The sequence below is a fragment of the Selaginella moellendorffii genome, unplaced genomic scaffold (genome assembly GCF_000143415.4).
Source record: "Selaginella moellendorffii unplaced genomic scaffold, v1.0 SELMOscaffold_63, whole genome shotgun sequence".
NCBI lineage: Eukaryota > Viridiplantae > Streptophyta > Lycopodiopsida > Selaginellales > Selaginellaceae > Selaginella > Selaginella moellendorffii.
The window spans coordinates 1077327-1100637 of NW_003314324.1; the positions used below are offsets into that span (position 1 = coordinate 1077327).

The following is a 23311-nucleotide window of genomic DNA, read 5'->3' on the forward strand; positions in this document are numbered from 1 at the left end:
TCACCTAGGAGTGTTCTTCCTTTTCTCTCTGGCCCGGTGGCCATGGCTGCCTCGCTCTCGCGGAATTCGTCCGGCCGGGCAGCAGCAGGATTATTGCCCTATCCGGCCAAGTTCCACGTCGCGGCGGCCTACGCGGGCTTCTCAGCTGACGACGACGACTACGAGAATGTGGCTCTTCCGCTCGGATCGCTCTTCACGCCAGAGATGGCCCTGCTCTTGTATGGTCTCTATATGCAGGTATGGATCTTCGCCATGCTGGATCGGCTGCTAGATCGCTTGCCCTGGAAATATTTCGGTGTAATCCTCTGGAATTTTGGGATCCAGGCCACGGTCGGGCCGTGTACAGCTGCGAAGCCTCGGATGTGGAATACCCAGGAGCATTTCAAATGGAAGAGGTATAGCTTGAATTTGGAGAGAGTTGGGCTTTAACGTTTCCTTTAGTTGGAGCGAGTTTAAAGAGTTGCCATCAATTGAAGCTATGCGGCTCTTCGTTAGAACCTTGGAAGTAAGTGTTTCGATGTTTTTTCGGGAGTTTCCATCGATTTTCCTTTGCAGGAACAAGATCCAGACTGGTATTTCAAGTCGCAAGGGAGAGAAGTTGAGGCAATTGGCGAAATGGTAAGAATCTGTTTTTCGTTTTTGTGTTAGGAACTTTAACTCTGCTGCATTCTTTCAGCCTGTGCAAGACAATGATTTAGATCCAAGTCTTCAAGAGGAGGACATCCCCGCTGTAAACAATTCTCCTCCATCTCCCCCGCTGCCATCAGCAAATGGTGGGATTGGCACGGAGGTGAAAATGGAAGAAAACGATGTCGAGTGCTCCACTATTATGGAGATTGATGTTCGCAACGAATGGCTTTCACCTCTGGTATCTGGACGACGACCAGCAGCTCGCTATCAGGTTTGTCTTCATACGTGGGAAACTAGATCAAGAACGCTATAAACTTTTGTCTTTGCGCAGCATGCAGCAGCGGTTGTACACGATAAGATGTTCGTGATTGGAGGGAACCACAATGGCCGGTACTTGAACGATGTCCAGGTATGTAGATTTTCGCTCACTAATAACTGATGTTGCAATTTTCGTCATAGGTTCTCGATCTAAGAACGCTCACCTGGTCCAAAGTTGAACAAAAGCTCCCAACGTCTCCTTTGTCGTCGTCCATGCCTCCGATCCCTTCAAATCAGATTTTGTCACCCTGTGCCGGTCATAGCCTGGTAATTTTTCTAGCTTTATACTTTCATCTTACATTCTTCCTGAGTGTTTTTCAGATTCGGAAGAACAGGATGCTGTTTGTTGTGGGTGGCCACTCGAAAAACTCCCCCGACTCTGTCTCAGGTTAATGTAATGCAGAGGAACTTTGAGATCCATCTCACTTCAGTGCTCTCTATCTCCAGTTCATGCTTTTGATACGGAGACTTTCACTTGGTCGCTTTTCCCAACGTATGGACAAGCTCCGGTACGTGTGACATACGGTATCACGAACCCAAGATTGACCATTCGCTGTTTGTGGTGCTCAGATTGCGAGAAGGGGCCAGTCCGTTTCACTGATCGGATCCAACTTAGTCATGTTTGGTGGAGAAGACTCCAAAAGGCGTTTGCTCAATGACCTCAACATCTTTGATCTGGAAACAATGACATGGGAAGCTGTCGATGCTATGTAAGTCGTTTGGTCTTGCTTGTTTGTATCTTTTGTTATATCCTTCACTTTCAGAGGACCGCCTCCATCTCCTCGTGCCGACCACGCTGCAGCGGTCTATGCTGGTCACTACCTATACATATTCGGGGGTGGCTCACATTCCAGCTGCTTCAGTGACTTGCATGTTTTGAACTTGAAAACGGTAGGCTTGATGCATTGCTCCTTTGAACTTATGGATTCGTGACTTCAGATGGAATGGTCCCGCAAAGAGACTGAGTATACACCCACGCCTCGTGCAGGCCATGCTGGCGCAACAGTTGGTGATTTGTGGTACATTGTTGGTGGAGGGGACAATAAATCTGGTAAGTATATCGTCCATTTTATGTTTGTTTTGACTGTACCATGTCCTGTACCAGGGATTTCCGAAACGATTGTACTGAACATGAAAACGCTTGACTGGTCACTTGTAACTTCTGTGCCAGCACGGACGTATATCGCATGCGAGGTATGACATTTTGATTGTCCTTGCCGGCCTTTTGCCGATTCTATTCGTCATTTTCTGTCCTGCCTAGGGATTGAGTCTCGTCTCCGCGTGTTTGAATGGCGAAGAAACTTTAATAGCCTTTGGTGGCTACAACGGAAAATACAGCAATGAGGTTTGTTGTTTTTTTCTTTTTTTGAGACTGTGACTTGTATTGAGGTGGAAGCTTTCAGATGCATGTACTGAAGACGGGCATAAGCCAATCAAAGGCGTCTCCAGCTCCGAGTTTTGGTGGCAGCCATTTTACGGAGGTTGGAGAATCTGCGGACGTGCCCGAGAGCTCAATAATTTCGAAGGAACCAGTAGATCATCAGCCTACGCCTACGGTATCTTGTTTTTACGCGTCTCCTCCCTGTTTGGTAATGTTATTTACTGTTTCTCTTTTCTTTCAAGGAGAATGGCGGCTACAACACTCCAAAGTTGCTGGAGCTTAAACGGGAGCTTGAGGTGGCTCTAGCGTCATGCCAAGACGAAAACAACAAGCTAAAGAGCGAGCTGTCGATCACTGCGAACGATCTCTCCATGGTTTTTCCTCGTTTTGTGCACGAAACGCTAGTTCTACAATTTCTCTTTACTGTGCAGGAGTTGCAGTCAGTTCGGGGCCAGTTCGTGGCCGAGCAAACGAGATGCTTCAAATTGGAGGTAAAGTGAGCCTGCAAGAGAAACCTGTCCCGTAACCTTGCATTTTCTTTCTCCAGGTCGAAGTCGCAGAGCTGAGGCAAAAGCTCCAGTCCATGGAGGCGTTGCAAAAGGAGGTGGATTTGCTACGACGGCAAAAGGCTGCCTCGGACCAAGTCGCGGCCCAGCTCGTCCAGCAGAAGCAAAACGCCTCTGGAGGTATGTGGTCGTGGCTCGCAGGGACTCCCGGCGAGGGAGGCAAAGTTTTAGATTCCTGAAAGAAAGCTTAGCTGCACGAAGGAGAGAAAACTTAAAAACCGTGACGATGAGAAGTGGAAAAAGAAGCTCGGCTTCGAGATTTTGTGGTAATGCGAGGTAATGGTTTTTTCCAAGCTCTAGATCGTGTTAACTCGTTAGATTCCGGGCCGTTTTATAAAGATATTAATCGGTATTTTTTAGCGAAGCCATCGAACGCTGTGTAACATTGGCGGTACAGCAAATAAATTTTCATTCCTTTCGTGCTGAGAAATGTCAAAACTAAAATATTAGATCAAATATATGCTAAGTTGATTATTACTTTTTTTAGTCCTATTATTGTTTTTATTATTATAATATTGGACCTTAAAGGTCCAAAAAATTAATAATTGGTTCTTATACGGCATCAAAGCCGTACACCATCGTTGGCCTCCATATAAAAATTCCAAAGAGTGCAAGCTAGCGAGCCATTGAAAGGTGTGTATCATCCATCGCCCATGGAAAAGTGAAAAGAAACTCCTATCATTCCTTTGGATCTTTCGTGCTACAGCGAAGAACGCAAACTCTCTTGGCATGATCTTTGTCTCGTATCATTGGCTCTTCGGAGAATTTGCGATTAGTTTAAAGGTAAAAAGCTCTTTAGTGCCTTGCTTTTGGCAGTTGTGTGTTCGAATCTCACCCGATTTAAATATTTGGGCCACGTTTCGGTGATTTGGGCCACCGGCCGGTCGTCCGTACTGGCGATTATAAAGCTCCCATGGCTATGGCGATCGTGAGGTTTCTGTCGTAATAAAGGAGACGCCGCGGCTGCGCCTTTTCCCTCGCGGTGGTAATGCGTCGCCTTTTCGGCGCTGTCAGCGCCTTGCGCGTGTTCTTGAAATAGCAGCGGCGATCGATCGATCGGGCATCGGCGGCATTGGTGAAGCGCGGAAGAATCCCTGGCGCGCCTGCATTTCGCGTTCTCGCATTGCTCGATCCTCCGGTGAGAGATTCTTGCGCGCGCGATCGATATTATGGCCGCGGTGGAGAATGGCGGCGACGGCCGATTGCACAGCGCGGTGTTTGGCGGATGCGCGCCGTGTCGATTGCCGTGGAGGAGCCGCGTGCCAGCGGATCACTCCGGGAGCGTGCTCCAGCACTTGCGGCACCAGCAAGATTGCAGCACCAGCAGCGATTTCCCCAGCTCCAGATCGGTGTCGGCCGTCGCCAAGGTCTTCTCGGTCCAGAGGAGTCGATTGAAATTCGAGTCTGGCAAGAATCTCATCTTTCTATGTAAGTACTCATTTCCATTTCCTTGGCTTGCTGTGTAGTAGGGTTAAAATATGCTGTGTCCTTTCTTTCTTTACAGACGAGCCCGGTAAGCAAGTCGCGAGCGCCGTGAAAATAAAGAATGTGAGTCGATCGCCTGTCGCATTTAAGGTACCTGGGCATCACACTTTTGCTCCTCTCTCTCGGCCGCTCACTCAAACGTTTTTCCCTGTTTGGTTTTTTCTCGCAGTTCCAGACGACAGCGCCCAAAAGCTGTTTCATGTGCCCCCCAAATGGCGTTATCATGCCCAACGAGACAATCGTCGCTAAAGGTAATAAGCCTTGATAGATTATACCATTTGGGAAAATCCAAAGTCTCTGAGCTATCGTGCTACAGTTGTAAAATATGTCGAGGTTCCCGAGGGGCCGCAGCAACAGCCAAGGAAGCTCAAAGACAAATTCCGGATTGTTAGTCTCAAAGTGAAGGAGGGAGTGGAGTACACCCCAGAACTGGTACGTTTTGTATGCATGTTTTACTGGCTGGCTAACCATCTGGATGTGAGAAGTTCGACGAGCAAAAGGATCTTGTGGCGGTGGAGAGAGTCTTGAGAGTGGTTTTCTTGGATCCGCAAACAGCATCACCGGTCTGTATCGATTTTATCTTAAGATTGTTTTTATCTCCAGCGACTCACCGTTTGTCTTGTCCTCTTTGAAATCAAGGCGGAGCTGGAGAAACAACAGAAGCGCTTGGCCGAGGCTGACGCTGCACAAGAGGCCCGAAAAAAGCCTCAAAATGATCGATCTCATAAAGGAGGTGCTGTACAGGGATTTGTGATTGATGAATGGGTATGTAGCTTCCTTCGTCACATTATCGCTCACAAATTAGCTGTTCTTCTCTTCTCTTGTTTTTTTTTTTTTCGTTTTGTAGAAGGAGCGCCGCGAAAAGTATCTAGCTAAGCAGCAAGCCGAAGCTCAGGATTCCTACTAAAACTTAAAGGTCTGAACATCAACCTCTTCCTTTCGTCAAAGCCGAATCGGTTGCTCAAGTTTGTAGCAGTAGTGGGCTTGAGAGAGTTTTGAGTCGACTTTTCCTTTACTACTGGGAGCAGCTTTGAAGCTAAGCCCAGAAGCAATGCGTCAGATCCCGAGAGGCGAGGAAACTGTGTCCAGCTAGCCTCTCAACATCATCTCCGCTTGCAAGTCAATGGGTGGTGGTTACTAGTGTTGTTTTCTATGGCCTGCTTATCTGTTGAAAGAGAGAGAGGAGAGAGAGAGAGAGAGAGAGAGAGAGAGAGAGAAGGGGTCGTCTGGCTCCGCTAGTTGTCGCAGCAAACGAACGAACGTGGTCTCGAGATAAATCACAAAACAATGGGGGTGCGGATGTCCCTGTCGAAAGTGTCTCGTGTGTGGGTGTGAGATGAACGAGCTGAGTAATGCTCGATGCATGTTGTGTTTGTGGAGTTCTTTTTCTTAAGTTTCCATAGTTTCTCAGGGGCTAATAAGCGTTGTTTATGAAGTTTCATTTGTACGCGCTTGTGTGTTTGTGTTTTGATGTGTGTGCGTGTGGGTGTGGTGTTTGCAGGGATGATTTTCAATTTCACATGGAAGTTACGCACACTTGGTGGTTAGCCTGTTGACGTCTGTTCACGCAAACGGAGACGCGAGGTCTGTTGACTTAACGGAGATTCTGGCGTTGCTGCAAGAATTCAGGTACATGGCATACGATTGAAAATCTGGGAGTGCGTATTTATAAATATTTCTGGTGTTGCTTATGTGTTGCTTATTTGCTTTGCTGTGGCGGATTTACCCGTATGTATGGCCGATTGATTGATTGATATGTCCAGAGTGGTAGGAGTTCTGGCGTGGGATTATAATTATCTATGCATTTTCTTTTATATCCAACAAGCATGGATATATATTTTGTATGCCCCTCCTACTCCCTCTTTCTTCTTCTCTCTCTCTCTCTTTCTCTCTCTCCTGGCCGTGTGTGCATGCCGCTTAGCTATTAGTAATCCAGATCCTGCGCTGCTTCCGGTGATGACGATGATGGCTGTGGCTGTGCTTGCGTGGTTTACAAAGCAGTGAAGTACTCATAAGACTTTATATTGTAGATCTGCGTCCAGGCCAGGAAAAGCAAGTTATTTGGGTTCTCGGTTCCGTGTCTTCTACACCGGCGGCAGGAGGTGTACATGTAGTCCAGGAATGAGGATCAGGAAGCGTCCCTCCTCGGGACCGCAAAAGCAGCGTTTGATTCAGCAGCTGCCGGCGACTTACAAGTACGTTTTTTCAACGGGTTGGTTGTTGAAGAGAGCATATGAAGAGCATGACAAGCAGCAAAGTACGGGGGTGTTAGATTCAAGGTGTAGCAGGCTTCCTGAAGAACGGGGATTGTCGCTTCATGGTGGATTGTGGCAGTCCAAAGCAGGGTACAGGGAGGATGGAGTAGCAAACACGTCGTTACAATGTTGCAGGTGTGAACAGCAAGAAAAGAGCTCGGGTGTAGGCAGGGAATGCAAGCAGCCTCCGCAGCAGCAGCACCCAATTGGTGAGGAGGCAATTGGGGAGGAGCCGCGAACGCCACCTCCTTTCTGCGGCGAGAAGCCAGCCTTGGCACGGCAAAGGTCCGAGCATGAACTTCATCCGGGGCCGGTCGTGGACGAGAAGTTTTGCTCCTGTGGAAAAGACCAGCAGAAGCAGAAGCGGAAGCAGCAGACGAAGAAACCAATTCAGGACTTGGTCAAAGGGGAATCTTCGGGCTCAGGACGGAAGAGAACGAGAACCCGCGTGGTGGAGCAGCACCAGCAGCAGGAGGCGGCGAGTGAAGATGACCATGGCCTTCTGCGTGCTTCTTCGAGACTACGGGTAAGACGCGTCGTCCCGTCTACATGCCATTTTCCTGCTTTAGTGCTCGCTGCTTTTTCTGCGTTTGTGTTTGCATTGAATATTGTGTTGCATTCCTCGCATAGGTAGCCTTCCTTTCACAGGGTAGTTGTTTTTCTGGTTGCTGGTTGCTGCTGGTGTTAAGAGGCCACTGACCAATATTAGAAGACGGGTGCTCTGGCAGGCTAGATACTTTTAATGCTTGAAGCATAAGTTAAGCAAGCTGAAACACCGGATTGAATAGTCTTGCATCGCATGGGTGCCGTCAATTCCTGCTTTTGTTCCGCGTGTTCTCTTTTCAAGCTTGCCGCTGAATTCTCCATCGAGACTAGATGGCCATTGTCGTCTAGCAGAGAATGCCTGCTTGATTTGTATAGAAGAACTTCTGGCTGTTGCATGAGAGTGGGGCTGGATATTCTTTCCCAAAAGCTGACTGTGACATTGAATGATCTCCTTTGTGTGCTGCCATGTCTGTGTCTGGTGGCGCAGGATACAGCTGAATCAAGCGGGCGCTCTTCACATGATAATTGTGGTCCTCAGCAAAGGTAATGCGTTGCATGCAACGCTCCCACTTCTGGTTAAGCGCTAACCAAGCGAATTTTTGGTTTTCTTTTGCATTTGCGAGCAGCAGGCTCAAAGCTGGTGGTGGAGCCTCGCTTGGTGGTATTTGTTTGTTTTTGCTCCTATGCATCCAACAGCACTAGCACTTTTTGTTCGCAGGGGAGTCGTACTTGCGAGAGCTGGGCAAGATGGACCCGCTTCGCCGAGCACTGCACACGGTGGTGTCGGAGGCTGGCATCGCGGGGCTCACAGCTCGAGAAGCGGCGGACAGGATCTCGAGGCGGGGGTTGCTATCCGAGGCAGACATTCCCAGGTCGGTCAAGATGGCCAAGGTGATGAGAGACAGCCCATACTTGCTGGAGCTGACACGGGGTAGCAAGTTCGTGCTGTGGAGCACATTCCTCGAGGAGTCCTCCACAAAGGCTGGCTTTTTCCACAGTGGTGGTGCTGGTGCTGGTGGTGATAACCGAGCTCCGCCGGCCACCGTCACCGCCAAGGCGAGAAGAAGAACACAGGCTCTCTACGCAGCTCCTCCAGCGGCAGCAGCAGCAGTGCTAGTCGCAAGCTCCGGGGAAGAACAACAAGTGGGAAACCAGGATGATCGGTACCGAGCAGTAAATGGTGTGAGCTTTTATAAAGCTCAAGTTCACAGGGAAGATCACGCTCGTACGAGCGTAGTACGGCAGGAGGTTGGTGGTGGTGATCTGAGGGAAGCGATTGGAATTCGGCAAGATCACAGAGAAGTTCTTGGGAAGGAAGTGGTGAAGCGGCAGTTCTTCGACTTGAACCTAGCTCCGCAAGAACAGGAGGAAGAAATGTGAGCTCCGGGAAGAAACTTTGATAGAAGGAAGGCCAGGGAGCAAAGAATTGCTTGGGGATTCCAATCGATGGATTGGGCGAAAGAAAAAAGGTGTGATCGATCGATCGATCGATTCGATCGATCCATTATTTTTTCATTCCTCTTTCTTTTAACTTTATATAGACTGTCGGTTCGTCCGACGTGGCAAGCGCCCATTGGCTGTTCAAAGGACGCCCGAAAGGAAAGAGGAAGCACAAAAGGAGGGTTTGATTTTTTAGGGTTGAGACAGGCAGCTAGGGTTTGGTGGTTTGTTGTGTCCGCGGCCGATTCGACTCGAGTCTTCTCTTCTCCCCAGGCGCGCCGGCAGTAGCGAATATGAGTGGCAAGCAGCCCGCGGCGAAGAGCTCCTTCAAGCAGGAGCATGATCTCGGTGAGAGGAAATTTGCCCCAAAACGGTTTTTTGGGTGTACTTGATTGTGGCTTTTGTTTCGATTGCGCAGATTCTTTTGATTGATTTGTCGCTTACTGTTTCATAGCATGGAATTCGTTCTCACCCTTTTTGTTTTGCTCTCTCGCTCGCAGAGAAGAGAAAGGCCGAGGCTGCTAGGATTAGGGAGAAGTACCCAGAGAGAATTCCGGTAAATAACTGTCCTATAAAGGATGAATTTTTCGTTTGATCTTTCTGGCTGGATGTTCTAAAGTTCGCTCGTTCTTTTCTCCAGGTGATTGTTGAGAAGGCCGAGAGGAGTGACATCCCAAACATTGACAAGAAAAAGTGAGTTTTTATCCTTTTTTGTTTTTTTCCCTTTTCTCGTTCGCGAGCTGACCGAAAGGTGCAGGTATCTAGTTCCAGCCGACTTGACGGTTGGGCAGTTTGTCTACGTGATCCGCAAGCGGATTAAGCTCAGCGCCGAGAAGGCGATCTTCATCTTTGTAAATAACGTTCTCCCTCCCACTGGTACGTTTCTTGCCCGCGACCCTTTACATCTTCCAGGCGTTGTCCCGAAGCTAAAGACTTGGTTCTTTTTTTCCATTTTTTCTTTTCTGTGCAGCCGGAATCATGTCTGCAATCTACGACGAGCACAAAGACGAGGACGGTTTTCTGTACGTTACATACAGTGGCGAGAACACGTTCGGCCTCTCGCTATGAAGGAAGAATTCCCGAAAAAAAAAAAAGGAAAGAGAAGATGATCCCCATCCACAACAGCCGGCAATCACACACTTCGCGCCACCACACCTCCTTTCAAGTCTAAGAAGAAGCTGTACATTTGCTAAAAGGGTCACTATTGCTGCTGTTTAGAACAGGGTCAGTCTGTCCAGGTCTTGATCTCCTTTTCTTTCTGTTTAGGTGGGCTTTTCATGTACATATAGTTTGGAACTTGAAAACTCTTCTCTTTTTGAGTTCCAGCCAGGTCACTGCCACGCTGGCGGGGGATATGCTCCGACGTGGCGTGCCCTAACCTGAGTATGGAATATTTCTAAAATTATCTCCTTGGGAAGTTTCATACATATTGGATGATCCAATTGTGTTATACAGTTTTGACAGGGGAAACTCACACACACACACACACACCCACACATCAATCACATGTTGCTGTTAGAACTGTTGCACGAATCACAAGGCGGACCTGGGAAAAAGCATGCATTCTCCACCCCCTTTTTTTTCCTCTTGTCACTCACAAGGAGAGTGGTGCTTTTGTGCTTATATAAAGGTTTTCAGTGGCTACACTTGCTTAGCTAGGAACCCACTTTACTAAATCTCCCCTCTACAGTGCAATAATTTTTTAAGATGGTAGTTTTAAGGGCTAATCTGATTTTTTTCTAAAAGCATTTTCTTTTCTCTACTCCTTCCTGGGAGAAAAAAAAGGGGGTTGAGGGGGGAGAAATGCCTTGTCATGCAAGGGAGCATATACCTTCTTGCATTTCCAAGGATATGCTGGGCCTGCTGTGCCCCCCTACCCCATTGTCTTTGCAATTTGAGGGCTCTCACTCACAGCCAGTTTTGGTGGTGTAGTTCTCTCTCTCTTCTTCTTTTTTCCTGGTTTGCCTGCTGGTTTGCCTGTTGCTTTGTGTGGGAGGAGCAGTGACTAAGTGAGCAGCTACCTAGCAGGAGCAAAAAAAAAAAAGAAAGAGTCAAGAGGAGAAGAAAAGTGAGAGGAAAAATAACAGGAGGGCAGCAAAGATGAGAATAAGGAAGCACTTGTCCGCTGTTCATCTTCCTGCAGTTGCCAATCCCATCTTGAGGTCGCAAATCACTGCAGCGGCAAAGCCAGCAGCAGCAGCAGCGGCGGTGGTCACTGCAGCTCTAGCTCCTGGTAACTTTCCTGGATGCAAAGATGAGAAAGAAGAAGAAGAACAAGGAGAGAAATCCTTGCCTGGAAATCGAGGAGCGGTCCCGGCGAGAGCTCCAGCGCTTGTAGGGCTTGTAGCAGTCGAGGAGGAAGTCGGGGATAAGGTAGCAGCAGCAGCAGCGGTAGCAGCGGTGGAAGGAAAAGGCCGGGGCTTGGTTGCCGAGGTTTGTAGCAGCATTCGGACGAGCAGCAAGAACCAAGACGACGCCGCCGCTATGGTGCTGCTGCAGTCGAGCTCGTTGCAGCAGTTCCCGGATCTCTCGTCGCCCATGACTCCGGCGGTCTCGCTCCCCACCAGGCCAAAGAGGACAAAGCCCCGGAGCTGCAGTGCGGCTAGTCCCAGCTTTGTTTGTCCTCCGCCGCCTCCTCCTCCTCCTCGTCCGGGCCTCGAGCAGCGGCAACTCCAACTCGCCCCAGAGATGGCTTGCATGCAGCAGCAGCAACAGCAGCTCCTCCGAGATCACGGCGGCGGCGAGCTCGACGATGACGACTCAAGTCCCAAGTCAGTGAAGGTAACTTGTAGAGAAAAATCGTTTCTTTCCTTCTTTCCTTCTTCTGTGTCTGTGCCTCATGTCCCTGGAATGCCCCCGCGCTGATCCAATTCCTGGTATACTTTCTTTCCTGAGCTTGCTGCTGCTCTAAGTTGCTTCTCCACCTAATTGTCTCCTGGAGCTCCACCAAACCATTCAACCCAATTCCTTTCTTTCCCAAGCGAGCCATTGTTTGCTGACACCAATTCTTTTCTCTTTGCCTTTTCTCCATTTCTGTGGCCTGCAGGTAACTTCGGATCTTATCGACGTTTCATCGCCTCCGAGGTACGTTGTAACTTCTTCAGGTTCTTTCGTTGCCGAGCTGATGGTCGCAATTGTAATTGCAGGGAAGCACCACCACTGCAGAAGGAAGCAGCAGCAGCAGCAGCGGTAGCAGGAGATACCGACACCGGTGAGTGGAAACGACTTTGCCTTTAGTTTTTGTCGATCGATATCCTGCTGAATTCTTCTTTTCTTTCACAGTGGTGGTTAGTGGAGCACTAATAGAGCAGAGAAGAAGTACCAGGAGGCCGAGGAGTAGAAGCGCTAGCTTGAGGAACCTACAAGAGCTGGAGGACGACGGAGAGGCGAACGAAGGTAGCCAGTGCCGGCGAATGGACGGCAAAGGATGGAGGTGCCACCGCACGACTCAGCCCGACTACTCGCTCTGCGACTATCACCTGGACAAATTCCGAGAAACCAATCAGCGAAAGCTTAGGAACGCAGCGACAGCTCAGGAAGCAACAAGGAGACGCAGCCGAGTGAAGAGGAAACCCGTGAAAGCTCGATCACTCATGTCGATCTGAGAGTCGAGAGAGTCATGACAAGGCATGACTTGGAAGTCACTCAAACAAAAAGCCTGAGGGAAAACAAGCACTCAAGCGGAAAGAGGAGCTTGGAGCAGTTTCACAGTACCCGGTTTTTCAGTGCTGGTTGCTCCTCCTCCGCTTCCGACACCTCATCTCCGCCTTGAGAGGCGTGCCTTTCCTCGTCTTGCTTGGTGCTGGATTCTGCATGTCGTTAGGATTGCAAGCGGACGCTGCCATGGGCCTCCGTCTCAGCGCAGCTGTTCTGCATTCCCTCCTCAGGAACGTGCTCCATAAAATAAACCTCCCGCCAGCTTCTATGAAATAGGCGTTCTTTCGCATAGCTCTTGCAACTTGCACCGAAAGTGGGACGTCCTCGGGCTCAAAGAGTTTCAATAGCCCCTGCTGTAACACCTTCCTTCCTGCCTCACGGACTGTTAAGCCCGTATCTCCAGCTTCAGAGACCATTGTATAAAGCGCATGTGCAAGCGAGCTGGAGGTGGAGCTGTCTACAAAAAGCAAAGGACGGGTTTTGAGTTTGTTGAAGCATAGCGAGCCCGAAGCAACCAAAAGTACCTTCTATGGTGGCGCTTGCATCCCGACTTTCTCCATTCCTGGAAAAGATGGAGCACACAAGTTAAGTTTGGTAGTCTGCACTGATTTCGACCCCGGGTCCGTACCTCCTTCGATCCTCGGCCTCCGCAATTTTATCCTGCAGCGGATAAGCGGAGCGTAAGGATTCGTTTGATCCTCGAGATTCGAAAGTACTTACGAGTAGACTTGCCTCGGTGGCGATTTGAGCCATTGGAAAACTTCGATTGCGTTGCTCTTCAAGTCCGAGAGGGCGTATGAGAAGGCGGGGGCTCCTACGTCTGTTGTCGCTTGACGAGGATCTTTCTACGCAGTGTTCAAGCTTACTGGAGTTCCCGTCTGCCGGATCTTTGTTCCGGCCCTCGTCCGAGTTCTTTGTCACAACACATTCATCTTTCCGCTGCCTACTATTCCCTCGCTCTTTGACGAGCGGACAAATTTGCATCTCGGGCCCATCACCTCCTTCCACTACCTACAAAAGTTCGAAACAACCCTGTTGTGAGAAACCAAGAAAAAGTGTACCAAGAAACAGCTCTACACCTTACCTCTGCTTCTTTTTGCCTCAGCAGCGACGATAGCAGAGAGCCCATTACCACAATTGCCCGTTCTGAGCCGCCTTTAAGCAAAGAGAATGAACGAGAACGACTAGTCTGATAAGATAATCAGCAGCACTTGGGCATATAACTGTAAAGCTAATGTATATGTCAATTCTTCTTGGCGCGCTCAAGGCAATAACCGTACTGGTACGACAGAAGAACCACTTCAAACCTTCGTCACGCGTTTGCGCACCGAATACGTAGTCACGCCATCGTGGAAGCCCGTCTCCAGTTTTTGAAGCTTCACGAGTATCAGGAGGCATGCCTTCTGGATTTGCGGTTCTGCATAAGTTAAACCCACGATCATCCAAATGAGAACTGCCGAGGCTTAAGCTTACCGTACGCCAGAGACAACAGATCATCTGGTTTCAGCGCTTTTACGTCATCTGTGGGCTTCCCACATAGGCTGTCAGTCTTTAGGGAGAACAGATTGTTCAGCTTAGAAACAAACTCATTGAGTAGCTGAACAGAAAAGAACACTTCAAGATAATGCCAGCTGAAAACTAATAGCACATTACCTCTATGGAGACCTGCCACTTGAGCCACGATGGCGCAGCGTTAAATTCTTCAGAGGCCACAGGCTCCAGAAGGCCAGTACTCGACCCTGTACAAAAGATTAGATAGAAAAAAATGTTGTTACGGAGAAACTAACGTACCGTTACAGTTAAGCGGCCGCTTATCGACAAGATCATCGGCAGAGCCGAGCTCAAGCTCTCGTAGGCTCCTTCAAAACAAAAGATATAAAATTGATCTCATTCGCAATGAACAGTAAAAGTACCTAGAAGAACTGTTTCGAGAGACTTGTTCTTTAGATGGTTCTGTTACTAAGTGGTGTACAGCCGAATCCGAGTCAACAATGTGAGCAGTATCTGCATCATGAAGTGTATCAGTGGTAGAAACAAGAATCAAAATACTTGACGATATACCTGCGTCAGGGACGGAGAGAGCAGCAAGACTGGACGCTGATAAACCGAGATCCTTCAAGCTAAGGGACTCCAGATACCTGCACTCTAGTTAAGATCAACTTACACAGAAGAGCCAGTCCTTTTTTTTTTTGGTTTGGATACGAAGAACCAGTGTGATCACGCCTTTTGTCAAGCGTGGCAGACACTCCTTCTCTTTGGACCTCTAGATAAGCCTCCTTGATATCTTGCCTGGCTTTGGCTTCGTAGCTTTCTTCCGCAAGAGAGAAGTCATCACCTTGAACAGTTACTTCTGTGACAGCCTGGGAAAAATTCAAGGCAACAAGTTGAAAACTCGTAGAAAACTAGGAAAATCTAAGCAATCGAGCAGCTCCTTCTGTCTATCAAAGCATACTCACAAGGAATAAAAAAACACCACAAGAACTCAAGAAGGCAAAAGAGAAAGCATACCTCTTGCGATTGCTTGTAGCCATGCCGTTCAAGCTCCATCTCTAGCAGGCGATTGGTGTCCTCGTTTTTCTTGTACACCTCGTTGCAATGGCCGAGTAGCTCGTGGAAAGAAATAGTGCCCATTGTCACTGCCTTGAGAGTTTCTAGTCGAGCAGTCACCGATAGAACCCTGTCGTTGAGCTGATCCACAAACCTAGCAGCGGCTCCTGGACGAAGAAGAACCTAGAGAAAGCGTCCAGGAGAGATTGCTTACCAGATTCTTCCAGCGCTGTTACTCGGCCAATGCTGGTGTGCAGGCTTGTGCATTGCGTCTCCAGACGCGAGCAAAATCCCCGGAGCTCCGCGCAGAAATACGAGACGAGGCGCGGGCAGTCATCCATGGCTGGATCACGAGAAATATTTTAAATCAAAACCCTAACCCTCTAGAAATGTTAAACCTAAGAGTTTTAGTAAAACCTAAAGTTTATATTTTAAACAAAATTCTGTGAGAGAATAGTTTTCCATTAAATTACAGTTTATTCAATTTTTTTTTTAAAAATGCAATTTAACATCTGCTTCTAAATCTATGGCACTAATATTATTAATGTTAAATAATATAATATTAAATTTAAAATACTGATTAAAATACTTTTCAAATTTCAATAAATTTTAATTCCATCAAAACCCTTTAGCATAAACGTTAAATGGATGTTTTTTTACTTCATGGGAGAATATAAAGTTTTAACTTATATATATATATATATATACATGGTGGTTATTAATGATTAATTTATAAAAAAAGTTAAAGTGTTTTTGTTGAAAAATTTTAATATAATAAATATATATTTTACTATGTTTCAACATTCTTTTAAAATCACATTTAATAATAAAGATTATGACTAAAATCTATAATAATCTTAAATACATTTGTTTAAAATTTATATTATTTTATTGCTATTAAAGTTTTTATTTAATTTATTTCATATTTTATATTATTTTTCATTAGAGTTTGAAAGTGATATTTACTATCATATGCATTAAAAATGATCACTATTAACTTAAATAATAGGAATTTCTTGAGTTGTAAAAACAAAAATTTTAATTCACACAAATAAACATGATTCAAATTTAGGATAATATATAAACTGCAATCTTTGAGAAAGTCATTTGAAAAATAATAAACATTAAAACTACTAACAATTAATTAAATAATTATATATTATTTAACTTACATAAATTCATAATATCAATATCAACATCAATAATCTTTAATGTATGATCTCCATGGAAAGCAGATCTTTTAAGCTGGCACTTCAAACAATTACCAAATTCATTCTATTTGAGTTCTAATATGCACATAAAATAATCTTCATATATCTTTTCGTCATCATCACGGTTCTTCTTCCATCAGGTCTGCATTTCCATCATCCATTAATCCCAAATGCAATCAAGCATCTAGAAGAACACTTACGGAAGTTCGATAAGGTATGCTTCTCAGCTTGGTGGCCGCAACCGATGGATCCAACGCCAGCCCAGCGGCAGTTGATCCTGTTAATCCTGCTTGCCTCTGGTAGAAGCTCGCAGCCGCAGCAGCAACATTCTGGATGTCTGTCCATGCGCCAGCGCCTTGAGCTCCCAGCAATCCCGCCATGCCAAATGCTCCAGCGGCAGCCTACGCGTTCATCACAAGTTTAGCATAGGAAAAGTATGAAAAAGACACTAGAACTGCTTAACAAAGTACCTGTTGCTGGAGAAGCAGAAGCTGCAAAGCCGGGTCAAGCTGGCCCATGCTAAACGGCAGTCCTCCTGTGGCCACGATCATTTCACTGCAACAGAGACAGAGAGAGTTCCAAAGAATACAACTTCGAAGAAGAAACACTTTAAAAAGTTTGAAACTTACCTCTTGGTGGCTCGGAAAAGCTCGATGTAGCGGGAGCCAATGTTGTTGCGGTGGCGTTCCATGGCCCGCTGTGCCTCCTTGGAAGAGATAAACTCCACAAACGCCTCCCCCGTCGGACGGTCTGTAGCTCCAATCACGACGTAGATTCCATTTGGGACGATCCTGTAGCCTTGGAAAAACTCCGTAATCTCTCTGGGTCCGGAATTGTATGGAAGACCCCGCATCTTAATGCACACGTCCTCCGAAATGTCTCCTATAGCTCCAGGCCCCGGCGATTGTACTGCTCCTAAGTTTAAAGCCCCTACTCCTTGCATTCCATATCCTCCCAACATACCAGGAATCTAAGACCACAGAAAAATTAGTTTTTTCTTTCAGAAAAACAAGACTCAACTTACTTGGCCGAGAGATCCAACTGGTGACATGTTACCAACACCAGCGAACCACAGCTTTTGTTGAACTGAAGTCATCATCTCCCCTTTTGTACTTTTGAAAAGCTCCACATAACGCTGAAATGGACACGAAGGCGTCAAAAGGCGATAAAGAAAAACGTAAAACGATAACCGGAAAACAAACTTACCGAGCCCATCGGCTCTCTGTGGAGCTGCATCGCTCGAGCGGCTGTTTCTTCGTTAATAAACTCCACAAATGCCTGTAGTGGCCAGATTTGAAGAGAAAAAACTAAGAGCCATTAAACGGTAGGTCCAAAAAGGCTCACTTCACCAGTTGGTCGGCCATCAGCATGTGTACACAGGAAAATCCCATCCGGAGCAACTTGCATTCCCTTAAAGAAGGCCATGATATCGGCCGATGTGCAGCTGAAACCAGCAAGAATAAACGTGAGGACAAGCAGGGAGAATTGTTACTGCTCAACTCACCTGTAAGGCATTCCTCTCATGCGCACAACCCCCGTGAAACGCATGTCGGGATTACCAGCCATGCCAGGAATCCCAGTCCCTTGCAAGCCTGCTGCTCCATAGGCGCCGGAACTCCCTCGGCCGGCCATTCTCATAGCTCCCTGTTGAACAAACATTAGCTAAGAATTCGCCATTTCGAGAGCAAAAAACCTGCATGTCTGCTGGATGGCCCTTGAAAACTTCTATGTAGCGGCTTCCAATGTGTTGCCTGCGTCAAAGATCTTATTTGATATCGGGGTGACACAAATCACAAACCTGTTTCTTTCGAGGGATTTATTAGCCAGCTCAGCGGTTGCAAACTGGACATAAGCTTGGCCAGTGGACCTCCCTGAGCAACCAAAACTTAGCAAACAAACAAAGCAAGCTTGGGTGTTTGTTACCTTGAAAGTTGACACAGATAACGATTCCATCAGGCCCGAGGTCCAGACCCCGAAAAAACTCTTTAATATCAACCTCCGTGGCACTGAAAGGAAGTCCTCGGAGTCGAACAACATTGCTTCGCTTCCTGACACACGCAAGTTTCACGGGTGAGGCCTCAGAGTGTTTGTTTACCGGAGAAAGTAAAAACAAAGTTAAAAATCTCCTCCATTTCCCGGTTCCACGATCATAAGTTCTTTGAGCAGAAAGAGCAAGCAAAGAGCTCAGTAGTAGCAGCAGCGCAAGTAGCAGTGGAGCAATCAACACAAGTAGCACTCACAATTCATCATCGAGAGCACTTCCTCCCACCAGCCCTCCTAATCCCGCCATGGTCCAAATCCAAACCAATGTGCTGCAGTTAAATGCATGTCAAGAGAGAGGCAGCAGCATCACCCAGGAATTCTTCTTTCGGGAGCCCAGGCCCATAGTTCTTCCTTAACTTCTTACGTGAAAGAACGAAAGAGAGAAAATAAAATAAAATAAAGGAGCGAGAGAGACAAAAAGAAAGAGATGGGAAAAAACAATCGAAAGAAAGAAATATGCCAGGAAAAAAATTCAAGCAATCTCAAAGTAACCTTCAATCGATCGATCGCCCGCGCTCGTCGCCCAGGGCGCACAGCGAGAGAGAAATCCCTGGAGCAGCAGCAATGAGAAAACGCGGGGATGGAAAAACCCTAACCGCAAAATTCGCCGCAGGGAGGAGATTCTAGCGACGCAATGCGGCAGCGCCGGCGATCCGATCGATCCAGCTCGAGCTCGGCGCTGGAAACTGACACTGGCGCGCGGCGCTGGCGGCGACGATCATCCTCCAAATCCCCCGGACGGGAAGAAAATACCACCAAAGAATATTCTCGGACAATGTCGGGACTCGCCACGTGGACGAGAACCCCAGATATAGTCTTCTTTAGGGTTTCGCAATAACGAGAAATAGTGCCACGTGGGTGAAATGTGTACGTCCGTTGCGCAGATGCTATTTTGCCCGCGTGGCGGGGGTCATAACTCAAATTTCATCTCTCTTCTTCAATTTGACCTCTCCCTCGGTATTGACTACAGTAAGAATGCGGCAACACAAAACGCCATAGCCAAACCATCACAGGCAACAAACCCTTGTTTCTTCCTCTTTCTTTCGCGTTTCCTAGGAGGACGGCGGCGGCGCGGCGAGCTCGGGGAGCTCGAGCAGGCATCGAATCGATTGGCGCTCGTCGGCAGGAGCTCTCGCGGCAGCAACGGCGGCGCCGCCGCCTTAACGGCGCCGCTGCATTCATCGGCTCTCCAATCCGGCCGGCGCTCCCGGCTCTGGATCGCGGCATTAGGTGCGGCGGCGCGGCGTCACAGATGGTACGCTTGGAGCTAGGGTGAGATTTCTCGCCGCTTTCGCCATTGCTCGCGGCAGGACGGGGCATGCGGTAGAGCGCGTCATTGCACCGGCCGGTGCGGTGGGTTCTTTTCCAGAAGGTGAGCTATTCTCCTTTCTTCTTGCTTTTCTCGTTGATTGCGCTATGGCGCACTTTTGGGGGTTTTGGAGAATCGATTGCATTTGCGGCATTCATTGTGTGAGTTTTTTGTGAGATCGTGATGCAAGGTTGGAGTCCTTTGCTTGCTTGTTGCATTCCATTTTTGCTGCTGTTGCTGTTCTAAATCCTGTTTTTTTTTTCTCTCTTTTGTTCTTGTAGGTATGTTTAAGAATCAGCTCCAAGAGCTTGCTCAGAGGAGCTGCTTCAATCTTCCTGCGTATTCGTGTATAAGAGAGGGCCCCGACCATGCCCCTCGATTTAAGGCCACTGTGAATTTCAACGGGGAGGTTTTTGAGAGCCCAACATACTTCAGCACACTGCGGCATGCCGAGCATGCTGCTGCTGAGGTTGCTCTCAATACTCTATCTCGGCGAGGGCCTCCACAATCGTTGGCTGCGAGGATTCTGGTAAAAGAATGATTTTGTCGGTGTTGTGAGATCTTAATACTATTTGTGCTTTTGTTTTTTAGGATGAGACTGGAGTATACAAGAATCTCCTGCAAGAGACTGCCCAGAGGGCTGGTGTTCCATTGCCTATTTACACCACGGTGCGCTCGGGGCCCGGGCACTTGCCGGTTTTTACTTGCACAGTGGGGGTAGGGGGTATGATTTTTACTGGAGAAGCTGCGAAAACGAAAAAGCAAGCAGAGAAGAACGCGGCCATGACCGCATGGAGCTCTCTCAAACAATGTAAGTTCTTTGATGTCGAGAACGCGTGTTTGATGATTGAGAGTATTTGTTTTTCACAGACGCGAAGCAAGGTGGAACGTCAGCAACTTTATTGGAGTCGGAAGTGACCGAAGAACAGGAGCAGAATTTTGTAGCGCGTGCATTAGCTAGAGCTCACGGCAAAGACGAGAGGAGCGTGCTGCTCGCCCAGCAGTCGACGCCATCGAGGACGAGATTGCTACCGGGAGGTGGTCACAGCGGGCAGTATCATCCCGGGAGTTGGCTCCTCGACGCCAACTCGGAGACGTCCCAGTCTCACAGGTTTATGCACAGCTCTCAACACCACAGCAACGGCATGGTTCTTGGGAATGGTCACTCGTACCGCTCCATACCGCGACGAATGCCACCAGGGGCAGGGACTTCTCGTGACGTTCCTGGCATCGTTCCCAGCCGGAGCATGGCAGGAAACATGCCAAGGGTGATCCCAACGCAGCTGCGAAGCATTCCTACGGTCATTCGCAGGGACAGACATGACATAAGTGTGCCTCTGGAAGAGCACCAGAGGGACGAGGACGAATGGCTTAGAGGCGGCAGCAGCGAAAGCAAACAGGATGATCGCAGGGAGCTTAGAGACTCGGAGGCGAGCAGCTCCAGCTTCAGCTCAATGTGGTCGAATCCATCGTCGTCTCACTCTCGTTCGCCGTGGTGGGGGATGTCTTCTCCGGCTTCTTCAGGATTCGACGGCATGCCGGGGCCGCCTTACCGTGCCGGCTATGGAATGGCTCAGCCTGTGAGGATTCGCTCGGTGGTGGCTGTGAGTGCCGCGCCGCCTCCTCGGCGTCCCGAGCCGCGAGTCGAGAACGAGAGTGATTCCAACGATGGTGAAGCGGCTACTCGTCAAGTGCTGAGCCAGCTGAGTTTGTGAGATGGACAAAGGCAACGAAGATGGCGATCGATCGATCAATGCGACGAAGACGAAGGAGACCAAAGAAGCAGTGGAAGAGGAGGAAGAACAGAGGAACTCTGGGATTGAGGAAGAGGATCAAAGAGGCTGGAAGGACGAACGAAGCTATATCTTAAACGAGGACGACTTGGATGGAGAATGAGGTTGGTGTTTTTGTCTTCTTTTTTTCTCTTTTTTTTTTCCTTGATTTGCATTCATTATATAAATTATGGGAAAATTTTCAAAGGCCTTGCGCTAGGGCAATTAAAAACGTTTCTAGGGTTTTTGGAAGCGCTCTCGCTCACGACGATCGCCGGTGTCTCGCGGCTCGCTCCCTGCGCTGCGCTGCGCTGCCAATCGCGCCATGCCTAGGTAAGATCGGCGCCTGTTCTTTCCAGTTCCGAGATGGATTCGATCGATTTGCTCCGTGTGATAGATACTACTGCGATTACTGTGATACGTATCTCACGCACGACTCGGTAAGGCTGGAGAGCTTGTTCTTCTTTCTTGCTGACCTACATTTTGTGTGCAGCCGTCGGTGAGGAAGCAACACAATGCGGGGTACAAACACAAGGTAAGGATTATCAAAATTTGTAGAGGAATGACGTCCTTTCTATCTTTCAGTGCTTATAGTGTTTTTTAGTTCCACTCCTTTCTAGGATTTAAATGCTTTTTTTTCTATCTTTTGTTTGCTTTTTTTTCTATCTTGCGTTCACTCAATTCTTATAATGTTTTAGTTCCACTCCTTTCTAGTTTTCGTTTTCTTCATTCTGTGATCTTTTTAGTTCTGGATCCGTTTTTGTGATGAATTTTGATGTTCGATTTCATTTTAGTGTGTTCTTGTTCATGTTCGGTTTCGTGGTAGTGTGTTCTTGCGTTTTCGTTTCAGTTTTTTATTGCTTTCTGCTAGTTTTTATAGTTCTCAAGCTTGACGTTTTTTTTTATCTTGTCTTTCCAGGCGAACGTCAGAGCTTACTACCAACAGTTCGAGGAGCAACAGACCCAAAGCATCATCGACCAGAAAGTCAAGGAGCACCAACACATGGCCGCGTTCCAGGGATTCAAGCAGATGGTGCCAGTGCTCTCACGGCCAGGCATGGGACTGCCGGGCTCGTCTCCGGCACCAATGATACAACCAATGCGTCCTCCAGTGATGCATCCTGGTGCACCAGGTGGAGGTGAGCGAAAACTTCTCCATTCATTCCAATTCCGCTTTTCTCTTGTCTCGTCTTTGTTTGTTTATTCACAGCCAGAGTCTGCAAGTCTTTACAGTCCCTCTAGTCTTTTCTGCGGAAGCATTTGACTGACATGCAAGCGTTTTTTTCTTTTTCTTTGTGCCTTTTTTTCGCAGGCTATCCTCCTGGCCCCGGTGGATTCCGGCCCCCCGTAGCACCAGTTCCTGGCAACACGCAACCAAACGGCGTTTACAGACCTCCAATGACACCACCGGGTGCTCCAGGTCGACCACCACCCGGTTCCACAGCTCCAAACGGTATGCCTTCTTCCGGTGGTGGCTACTCCCAGCAGCCAGTGGTACCTGGTCAATCCGGCGGCGGCGGCGGCGGTGGTGGTGGTGGTGGTGGTGGTGGCTATGGTGGCTACGGTGGTTATTCACAGCCACCACCGGGTCCCGGCTATGGTTCGCAGCCTCCTCCTCCTCGACCAGGTATGTCCTCTGGCTATGGTTACTCTCAACCTCCTCCAGGCAGCGGAGATTGACAAACCAAGTTCCGCGATCTCGATCTCTCCGAGGGAAGTTCTCTTTTTCCTTGTTCTCAGCTCTACTTTTCGTCCCTTAAATGCGTTTTCTATTGCTTTAATACTATTGTGGTGGTGCGATTTAGCAGCAGCTAGATCGAACATGGCATGAATTTGTGGGACGAGAGCCGTGAATCAAAACGTGTTGTTCTTCCTCTATTTTTTTTCGCTCGCCGTTTGTTTTGGTTCTTCCAAGCCAGGGACGAAGGAAAGGACAGATTACCTGGGCGCGAGAGGCAGCCATCTGTACGTGTGGCAACTGGCTATGTGCTCAAAACGCGTATGGAGGCGATAGAGTGGTGTGCAATTCGCAAAACACGAGCACTTTTCGTCCGGTTAAAGATCGCGCCGCCCGCGTTGTCCACGTGTCCTACGGACAGAATATTTATAAGAAGATTCCTGGAGATGCATCATGGGGTTAATGTCATGGCC

The 23311-nt window shown here is 48.1% G+C and overlaps 10 protein-coding genes across 21 annotated transcripts; 7 read left to right on the forward strand and 3 right to left on the reverse strand.

The window, feature by feature from the left end:
• Positions 1-3343, forward strand: LOC9644761 (acyl-CoA-binding domain-containing protein 6). Of its 6 annotated transcripts, none has more exons than XM_024689737.1 (20): positions 1-237; positions 325-395; positions 442-505; positions 556-618; positions 677-901; positions 962-1039; positions 1090-1215; positions 1270-1336; positions 1396-1457; positions 1519-1658; positions 1713-1839; positions 1888-1999; positions 2054-2142; positions 2210-2293; positions 2352-2504; positions 2572-2703; positions 2761-2820; positions 2877-3015; positions 3087-3171; positions 3256-3343. In XM_024689737.1, exons 1-20 carry the CDS (start codon positions 43-45, stop codon positions 3335-3337), a joined length of 2154 nt encoding a protein of 717 aa, XP_024545505.1. In that variant the 5' UTR covers positions 1-42; the 3' UTR covers positions 3338-3343. The 6 variants fall into 6 exon arrangements, with proteins under 6 accessions (XP_024545505.1, XP_024545507.1, XP_024545506.1 ...); XM_024689739.1 differs by having other exon boundaries at positions 3261-3343; XM_024689738.1 differs by having other exon boundaries at positions 2575-2703.
• A 486-nt stretch (positions 3344-3829) lies between these two features.
• On the forward strand, positions 3830-6170 carry LOC9644762 (vesicle-associated protein 4-2). Of its 2 annotated transcripts, XM_024689726.1 has the most exons (8): positions 3830-4323; positions 4400-4470; positions 4550-4631; positions 4697-4812; positions 4866-4943; positions 5020-5145; positions 5228-5296; positions 5882-6170. In XM_024689726.1, the coding sequence occupies exons 1-7, from the start codon at positions 4065-4067 to the stop codon at positions 5285-5287; spliced, it is 792 nt and encodes a 263-aa protein (XP_024545494.1). In that variant the 5' UTR covers positions 3830-4064; the 3' UTR covers positions 5288-5296; positions 5882-6170. The 2 variants fall into 2 exon arrangements, with proteins under 2 accessions (XP_024545494.1, XP_002984631.2); XM_002984585.2 differs by lacking the exon at positions 5882-6170 and having other exon boundaries at positions 5228-5694.
• Positions 5918-8749, forward strand: LOC9644763. Of its 2 annotated transcripts, XM_024689724.1 has the most exons (5): positions 5918-6009; positions 6411-7161; positions 7669-7724; positions 7808-7842; positions 7900-8749. In XM_024689724.1, the coding sequence occupies exons 2-5, from the start codon at positions 6502-6504 to the stop codon at positions 8559-8561; spliced, it is 1413 nt and encodes a 470-aa protein (XP_024545492.1). In that variant the 5' UTR covers positions 5918-6009; positions 6411-6501; the 3' UTR covers positions 8562-8749. The 2 variants fall into 2 exon arrangements, with proteins under 2 accessions (XP_024545492.1, XP_024545493.1); XM_024689725.1 differs by lacking the exon at positions 5918-6009 and having other exon boundaries at positions 6260-7161; positions 7811-7842.
• A 64-nt stretch (positions 8750-8813) lies between these two features.
• Positions 8814-9943, forward strand: LOC9644764 (autophagy-related protein 8f). The gene is made up of 5 exons (XM_002984587.2): positions 8814-8969; positions 9122-9177; positions 9262-9314; positions 9379-9497; positions 9592-9943. Exons 1-5 carry the CDS (start codon positions 8915-8917, stop codon positions 9687-9689), a joined length of 381 nt encoding a protein of 126 aa, XP_002984633.1. The 5' UTR covers positions 8814-8914; the 3' UTR covers positions 9690-9943.
• Positions 9944-10341: 398 nt separating this feature from the next.
• LOC9644765 lies at positions 10342-12290 on the forward strand. Its single transcript, XM_002984588.2, has 4 exons — positions 10342-11402; positions 11668-11705; positions 11768-11832; positions 11904-12290. Exons 1-4 carry the CDS (start codon positions 10722-10724, stop codon positions 12224-12226), a joined length of 1107 nt encoding a protein of 368 aa, XP_002984634.1. The 5' UTR covers positions 10342-10721; the 3' UTR covers positions 12227-12290.
• On the reverse strand, positions 11993-13408 carry LOC112351617. Of its 2 annotated transcripts, XM_024689813.1 has the most exons (6): positions 13363-13408; positions 12999-13289; positions 12907-12938; positions 12803-12840; positions 12336-12735; positions 11993-12100 (listed from the first exon to the last, which is right to left on the reverse strand). In XM_024689813.1, the coding sequence occupies exons 1-5, from the start codon at positions 13405-13407 to the stop codon at positions 12344-12346; spliced, it is 798 nt and encodes a 265-aa protein (XP_024545581.1). In that variant the 5' UTR covers position 13408; the 3' UTR covers positions 11993-12100; positions 12336-12343. The 2 variants fall into 2 exon arrangements, with proteins under 2 accessions (XP_024545581.1, XP_024545580.1); XM_024689812.1 differs by lacking the exon at positions 11993-12100 and having other exon boundaries at positions 12183-12735.
• An 83-nt stretch (positions 13409-13491) lies between these two features.
• Positions 13492-15192, reverse strand: LOC9644766. The gene is made up of 9 exons (XM_024689811.1): positions 15040-15192; positions 14787-14992; positions 14481-14638; positions 14340-14416; positions 14192-14282; positions 14070-14137; positions 13932-14017; positions 13752-13875; positions 13492-13695 (listed from the first exon to the last, which is right to left on the reverse strand). The coding sequence occupies exons 1-9, from the start codon at positions 15164-15166 to the stop codon at positions 13580-13582; spliced, it is 1053 nt and encodes a 350-aa protein (XP_024545579.1). The 5' UTR covers positions 15167-15192; the 3' UTR covers positions 13492-13579.
• Positions 15193-16011: 819 nt separating this feature from the next.
• Positions 16012-18837, reverse strand: LOC9644993 (heterogeneous nuclear ribonucleoprotein H3). Of its 4 annotated transcripts, none has more exons than XM_024689800.1 (14): positions 18676-18837; positions 18572-18629; positions 18277-18348; positions 17960-18084; positions 17835-17907; positions 17730-17787; positions 17541-17680; positions 17381-17480; positions 17243-17314; positions 17061-17171; positions 16666-17006; positions 16507-16591; positions 16237-16437; positions 16012-16178 (listed from the first exon to the last, which is right to left on the reverse strand). In XM_024689800.1, the coding sequence occupies exons 3-14, from the start codon at positions 18324-18326 to the stop codon at positions 16173-16175; spliced, it is 1362 nt and encodes a 453-aa protein (XP_024545568.1). In that variant the 5' UTR covers positions 18327-18348; positions 18572-18629; positions 18676-18837; the 3' UTR covers positions 16012-16172. The 4 variants fall into 4 exon arrangements, with proteins under 4 accessions (XP_024545568.1, XP_024545566.1, XP_024545567.1 ...); XM_024689798.1 differs by having other exon boundaries at positions 17960-18192; XM_024689799.1 differs by having other exon boundaries at positions 18277-18629.
• Positions 18838-19025: 188 nt separating this feature from the next.
• Positions 19026-21367, forward strand: LOC9644994 (double-stranded RNA-binding protein 5). The gene is made up of 4 exons (XM_024689802.1): positions 19026-19451; positions 19670-19917; positions 19980-20199; positions 20259-21367. Exons 2-4 carry the CDS (start codon positions 19672-19674, stop codon positions 21101-21103), a joined length of 1311 nt encoding a protein of 436 aa, XP_024545570.1. The 5' UTR covers positions 19026-19451; positions 19670-19671; the 3' UTR covers positions 21104-21367.
• Positions 21368-21379: 12 nt separating this feature from the next.
• On the forward strand, positions 21380-23038 carry LOC112351616 (U1 small nuclear ribonucleoprotein C-like). Its single transcript, XM_024689806.1, has 5 exons — positions 21380-21493; positions 21558-21600; positions 21654-21695; positions 22080-22299; positions 22473-23038. The coding sequence occupies exons 1-5, from the start codon at positions 21486-21488 to the stop codon at positions 22838-22840; spliced, it is 681 nt and encodes a 226-aa protein (XP_024545574.1). The 5' UTR covers positions 21380-21485; the 3' UTR covers positions 22841-23038.
• Positions 23039-23311: the final 273 nt, after the last annotated feature.